The sequence below is a fragment of the Narcine bancroftii genome, chromosome 8 (assembly GCF_036971445.1).
Source record: "Narcine bancroftii isolate sNarBan1 chromosome 8, sNarBan1.hap1, whole genome shotgun sequence".
NCBI lineage: Eukaryota > Metazoa > Chordata > Chondrichthyes > Torpediniformes > Narcinidae > Narcine > Narcine bancroftii.
In genome coordinates this window covers 102510136-102517319 of record NC_091476.1, presented here as the reverse complement: position 1 = coordinate 102517319, position 7184 = coordinate 102510136, and the positions used below count along the sequence as shown (strand labels likewise).

The 7184-nt window shown below is 47.4% G+C and overlaps 1 protein-coding gene across 1 annotated transcript in view; it reads left to right on the top strand.

Moving 5' to 3' along the window:
• Positions 1-1117: 1117 nt before the first annotated feature.
• oafa (OAF homolog a (Drosophila)) overlaps positions 1118-7184 on the top strand; it is a 52598-nt gene continuing 46531 nt past the window's right edge. The window contains exon 1 of the mRNA XM_069894608.1: positions 1118-1519. Coding sequence (XP_069750709.1) covers positions 1271-1519 — 249 coding nt within the window. The 5' untranslated portion in view covers positions 1118-1270. The remainder of the gene's footprint in view (positions 1520-7184) is intronic.

Below are 7184 nucleotides of genomic sequence, written 5' to 3'. Positions count from 1 at the left end.
AGCAGTTTATTGTGCCTAAATGCAGTCTGGATTTAGCTAAAGATTATTGGTTTCAACTGGAGACCTGGAAGGCACCAGATGGTTTATGGAGGTCAACAAACTCAAGATCCTTTAATAGGGAGCAGAAAGGAGATGAAGTCCAATCCTGCTTCACAAGGGCAGGTGATGACCTGACAAGGAAGAGGTGAATGGTGTCCAGGAAAATACATACTTCCTTCAAAATCCATCAGGAAGCAGATGTTTTTTTTTAATGTATAAATGTTGCAGCAAACTGACTCAATCGCCCCTCTCCATACGATGTACTGCCCTCCCCCCCCCCCCCACCATGTTTCTTTCCCCCACCCCAAATACTGCCGTTGTTTTTAGAACCATTGCCTCTGTATTGAGCACAGATTCACTGCATTGTATTTTGCTTGACGCGACTGTGCTGCCCCGACTGCAGAGATTGTGCCGGCGTTTAGGACCAACTTTTATGGTCGATTCTCCTGCATGAAAGTTGATGTCTTTCTGGCAGGGATGATATGGCTCTTTTTGACCATGACATTAATATCTCCAAATAAAACTAAAAGTAAGTGTGGGGGGGGGGGGGGGGGTTTCTGATCCGAAACGTTAACTGACCATTTCTCCCCCATGGGTGCTGTCCTTGACTGCTCAAGATTCTCACAGCTGCAGTCTTTGAGTTTGGCCACATTAATGCCAATTTTTGAGGGAAGAATCGCAGACCCCAAACCGTTAGCCGTTTCTCTTTCCACGCTGAAGTCTGATCAGCACTAGTTTGGTTTTGATTGCTCCAGACTCCCAGCATCTTGCAATCTCTTGCGTCTCCAGCGGAGTTCCCCTTGGCTGAAGACGTCCCACGAAGGTGCCCTTCCAATGGGTCTGAGCTGGGCTGCTGTGCCGGGTGACCAGCCTCCTCTTTGGAAAGTCTGCGGCCGCTTGCAGTGCAATTCTGTGGCTGCTCCGCGTCCTGCCGAGTTTCCCCACCACTTATGTGGATTCGCATTACTCTTGGCGAACGTTTTCTTCCACCTCTCCTGGAGCTCTCTTTCTGCAGAGGGAGGCGGCGGCTTTCGAGCTGTTGCAAGCGGGCGGAGCTGCAGGAAGTGACGGGATGTCCCGGGAGGAGAAGTTGGGCTCAGAGTCGCAGAGAGTTTGAGATTGGAGCTGCGGTTGGGGCCGCGGGGGCGGGGAGGGGGACCGACCATGACGCCGACTTGCCCGGGAACTTGCTGCGGAATCGGGCAGAGCCGCTGAGCTGCGGGCACTCACGATGCTCGGCGGGCTGCAGCCGGCGGCGGCGCATCCCCGGCGACCGCTGCTGCTCCTGCTGGCCCTGGTGTTGGCGGCCGGAGTCGGACCGGCGCAAGCTCTGGTGTCCGGGCTGAGGGTTCGCGTCCGGTTGGCGGACGGGCTGGTCGGAGAGGAGACGCTGCAAGCGGATACCGACACCGACTCCATCAGCATCGAGTTCAAGAAAAGTGACGGGAGCCTCATTACCCTTCTCGCCGACTTGAGAAAGGTGGGAGGTTGTGGGGGTCGGGGCAGCGGACGGGGGAGGGGGGGGGGAGGAAGGGGGCATCGCCCGTGGGGCGGGCGGGTACCTGGATCAGGTGGGGTCAATGATACAGTGGAAGGGGTATCTGGATCAGGTGGGGTCAGTGATTCAGGGGAGGGGGCAACTGGATCAGGTGGGGTTAGTGATTCAGGGGAGGGGGCAACTGGATCAGGTGGGGTCAGTGATTCAGGGGAGGGGGCAACTGGATCAGGTGGGGTTAGTGATTCAGGGGAGGGGGCAACTGGATCAGGTGGGGTCAGTGATTCAGGGGAGGGGGCAACTGGATCAGGTGGGGTCAGTGATTCAGGGGAGGGGGGCAACTGGATCAGGTGGGGTCAATGATTCAGGGGAGGGGGCAACTGGATCAGGTGGGGTCAGTGATTCAGGGGAGGGGGCAACTGGATCAGGTGGGGTCAGTGGTTCAGGGGAGGGGGCAACTGGATCAGGTGGGGTCAGTGATTCAGGGGAGGGGGCAACTGGATCAGGTGGGGTCAGTGATTCAGGGGAGGGGGCAACTGGATCAGGTGGGGTTAGTGATTCAGGGGAGGGGGCAACTGGGTCAGGTGGGGTCAGTGATTTAGGGGAGGGGGCAACTGGATCAGGTGGGGTTAGTGATTCAGGGGAGGGGGCAACTGGATCAGGTGGGGTCAGTGATTCAGGGGAGGGGGCAACTGGATCAGGTGGGGTCAGTGATTCAGGGGAGGGGGCAACTGGATCAGGTGGGGTCAGTGATTCAGGGGAGGGGGCAACTGGATCAGGTGGGGTTAGTGATTCAGGGGAGGGGGCAACTGGGTCAGGTGGGGTCAGTGATTTAGGGGAGGGGGCAACTGGATCAGGTGGGGTTAGTGATTTAGGGGAGGGGGCAACTGGATCAGGTGGGGTCAGTGATTCAGGGGAGGGGGCAACTGGATCAGGTGGGGTTAGTGATTCAGGGGAGGGGGCAACTGGGTCAGGTGGGGTCAGTGATTTAGGGGAGGGGGCAACTGGGTCAGGTGGGGTCAGTGATTTAGGGGAGGGGGCAACTGGATCAGGTGGGGTCAGTGATTTAGGGGAGGGGGCAACTGGATCAGGTGGGGTCAGTGATTCAGGGGAGGGGGCAACTGGATCAGGTGGGGGTCAATGATATGAGGAAGGGGATAAGGGGTTGGGGCATGTGGATCATACTTGAGATTGTAGAATGAGCATAGAAGAATGAGAGAGGTATACAAAATTATGATGGATATTGATAGAGTAAATGCAAGTGGGCTTTTTTCCATTGAGGTTAGGAGAGAGACAAACTAAAGGACATGGGTGAAAGGGGAAAAGTTTAGGGGGGAACTTCTTCACACAGTGAGTGGTGGGCGTGTGGTACGAGCTGCCAGCTGAGGTGGTGAATGTAGGCTCAGTTTTAATATTTAATAAGAATTTGGACAGGTGCATGGATGGGAGAGATATGGAGGGTTACAGATTGGGTGCAGGTCAGTGGGACTTGACAAAAAAAAAGGTTGAACACAGACTAAAGGGCCTATTTTGATGCTGTAGTGTTCTATGTATTGGACATAGATGACCCCACTCCTATAAGGAGGGGCTGGAGTGAGTGGGGAGTGTTATCCTGGGAGAGTGAAGTGGGACAATCCACCTGTGATGGGAAAGAGAATATATTCTGGTTAGTGATGACGGTTTGTGCTCTTGTGGTGGGTGGATATCGAAGGAACTTGAACGCTTAGCAACAAGCTGAGTTTAACTTGAAGTCTGGGGCACAAAGGTCTGGAGTCAAATGAGAGGGGTTGGAAGCTTGAGAAGGTGGCATTAACCTCCTCGTATTTAGGATGAGAAAACTGTGGCTTATTGAACGTTTGGGTGTTAGTAAGCCAAGAGATTGAGAAGTGAGAGCACGCATTTCCCGCTCTCCTGAGTTTCCATCTTCCTTATCAGAATTTTGCCACCACTGCTTTTCCTTTTGGGTTCCTTCCTGCAAATTCGGATTTGCTAGTCTTGTTTACAATGGAATACTGGGGGGATTTTTAATAAGAGCAGGAGTGTGGTAAACTAACAAATCTGCTAAAGGTTGGCCAATGTGGTTGCATATTCTGGAGTGACAGTTGTGTGGAAATGGGCACCACGCAGGAAATGCAAATACTGTAGTAGACTTTCATATTTTAACTTCATTAGCCTGTAATTGCCTGGCTTATCCCTGCTGCTCTTAAACAAAGGAATAACTATCCTTCATGCCACCTTCGAACAAAATGAAGTCTCAATTAGGCCCCAGGTATCTCCACCATTACTTCCCACAGCAACCTGGGCAATATATCTTTGTCTCCTATAGATGCTGAAGAGACCAGCTGAGTTCCTCCAGTATTTCAATGTTTCTACTGCAGTCTCAGTGTCTGCAGCCTATTGTGTTTCACTAATGGATCTCATCCAGCTATGGGAATTTATCAACCCCTATGTGCCATGTATCTAATACCTCCTTCTCAATACTGACCTGCTGCAGGTTATCTGGGTACCTGTTCCTGAACTTGTTCTTTCTCACCTCCTTCTCCTTGGTGAATATAGATGTGACATATCTGCTGGAGCTGATGAGGGTCCTGTTGGGGTGGGAGGGGGGGGTGGGGGGGTTTGATCATGTTTTTCTTTTGGGAGAACCCAGAACTAATGTCACTTTTTAAAACATAAATAAGTGAGACAGATTTAGTACCAAGAGGGTGGTGAATCTTTTGAACTCTTCTTAAAGGAGAGTGGAAACAGAGTCTTTGAATATTTTTTATTACAGAGGTAGATAAATTCCTGATAATCATGTGAGTAAGATGTGTCCTGGCTAGGTGTGAATGCAGCGTTGAGATGAAGACATAACACCTATGATTTTGTTGAGGTTCAAGGCAGGCTTGAGTGTTGTAATGACCTACCCTTGCTCCTAATCCTATGTTCATATCTGTTTCCCCTCTTGGAACCTTTGTTACTGAGCTATCCAATTATCTAGTTTACTTTGCAAAGCACAAAAGTGCTGGAGAAACACAGCATGACATACTGCATCCATAGGAAGTAAAAGGTAACGGAAGGTTCGGGCCTGAGCCCTTGTTTAAATCTAGTTTGTTTGACTGTGTATGCATACCTTCACCATTGTGAAAGCAGGCTTTTCAATTCTGTGCCACAGTGACTGACTGAACTTGACATTTCTTATCTTTAGAAGTATAAGGGAATTTAGAGGCAAGATTAGTTGTATTTCAGCTCCAGAACAAGAAGCTCAGCTGTATTACAGCTACGCATGCCTTTAACTTGTTTAATACCCATCAGTGAAGATTTCTTGGGACTCCCAGGTTGGACGGTGTCTGACTGCATTTTCAGCACATTGTCCATTGTCGGAAACGTGAAGGAAGGCTGCAGAACATCTGCAGAGTCACAAGAAGCTCTAGGGAAGACCATTGAGGAGGGGTTAACCATGAGTATCTGTTCAGAGATGAATTCGTAAATGGAGACATGCAGATTGGATCATTCGTCTGACTGCTGAGAGAGTTTAGAAGAGTTGTGATATGATGACACTTACTGATTGGGATTTTCTTCTTCCTTATGGTCTATTTCTTCCTGTTTTCCAAAAACTGACCTGCAAATTATCCCACCCCACCCAGCAGCTTAGGTGGTGGAAATGAAGAACAGAAAGAGAGAGTTCTGTTCGGTATTCCTTCTCATTTAGTTGTCCGGATTAGTATTAGAGGCATGCATTTATGGAAGTTGACTCCTCACCCTGATTGTCTCTGTTATTTATGGGATGCAGGATGGCAGCCAGGAAGTCTATTTCATGACTTATAACACTGGACAACAATTGTTTTTTCAAAAGGGTTGCTTCCTGAAAAAAATGGGGATAATGATAGACATCTTCAAAATGAACACAAAGATAATTTCAGATTTGCTGTATCACATATAAAGTTGGAGAAATTTTGAATTAAATTTTATTTAGTTCATTTAATTGCATAATGATGCTGACACGTTGCATTAGTTCAACTGACCAAAAAGTGTTTTGCCACTGATTTTCATTTGTACTCAGCATCTGATGCCTCTTGTGTCAGTGTCCAACAATATTCAGCTAGCATTGATGGATTCCAGTTGCCCTGCTACCGCTTTTCCATGGTTACAATGTCCTGGTGAAACCTTTCACCGTGTTCGTCATTGACCACACCAAGATCAGCAGGGAAGAAGTCCCAGGAAATGATATGTTGCTCTTCTTGGCTTTGTTCACTTGAATCATGTTAAAAATAGGATAGGAAATCAAAAAAATGGGTTATATTTACAAAACAGTAATGATAGGAAACTTTTAAGGTGATCTTCATGATCAGCAGTCCAAAATCCATAAAATACACCCAAAATTGTTCAAGAAGCAAAATCTTCATTTTCCAGTGTAATAATCAGGTACAGTCAGAAGTTGTCAAGGAAGTAAAATTCAGAAGTGTGAGCCTTTGCAGCTGGAACATTTGTCACAAACGCAGGTCTGCATTCCACACATGTATGCCTAAAGTCGAGTGGAGTCGTTGCTAGGTGAAGCATTACTTCAGAAATTCATTCACAGTGCAAACTGTCTGATGGATCATGTGCTTTTACATAAATGGCACCCATTTCATTGGGTGTGGGTGTGGAATAGGGTGTTTGTTTGCCCCCTCTGACAGTATCTGTCAATGCACTAGAGATATCTGAGGAAAGTGGTGCTCCCTGATCTTCTCACTGGTTCATTTTCACAAAATGTGACAGACACTGGAATTCAGAAATAAAAACAGGAAATTTGATGCTTTGATGAAGAGATGAACAGAATTAACATTTTGAGATGATAACATTTTGCAAGAATGGTACTTTTATTTCTGACGAAATATGATCTTTGAATCCTTCAAGTATTTGAGTTGACTGTGGAATCATTTTAACTGTTGCTTAGCTGATGACAGAGGAAAGTGTGCAGCAAGACTAATTGCCCAGTGATATGATTGGTGTGTCAGTGGTTCATTGCATTGTTAAGCCTGTTGTAAGGAGAGTCAGCTTGTGTTTGGTATGAAGTTCAGTTATTTCCATGAATTCTTCAGGAAGCAGTAAATCACAGGCAAGCTGTAGAGTATGTTGAGCTGTGTCCTGCTCCACTGATTGTGTATGAGGCCTGAGGTTGTAGGTGGGTGTTAAATTGCTGTTGATTACACCACTGTTCAGGCTAATTCCCATGAAATATAATTTCTCCATGTGGGTGTGTTTTTGTTCTGCTGTGACTTGTTCCACTCCTGTAGGAAGTGCGATTAAGAATATTCATTCCCATTGTTTTTTTTATCCCATTCTTGAGGATTTGACAAAAAAAGTTCTTCTGATTCTTGAGCCGATTAAAATTATGATTAACCCTTTCCATCAACCCGAAGCATGTTCAGGTTGTTGAGTTAATTGGAATGACTAAAGTCTGGATCATTCAAGTCTTGGAATTTGCCAACCCCCTTCCCCAACCCCTAGAGCTGATGTTATATTTGGTATCCTATAAGCTGTTCCCGATGTGCCTCCCCCTTCTCAACTTTCACACTGCATTGTAAAATGAAGATTTTTGGGTAATTTTCCCAGGATCCCTCTCGTGAAGTCATATGTAGGGGCTGCGGCCCCGGGAAATGTTCCTGGACCACCCAGTGTAAAAAGA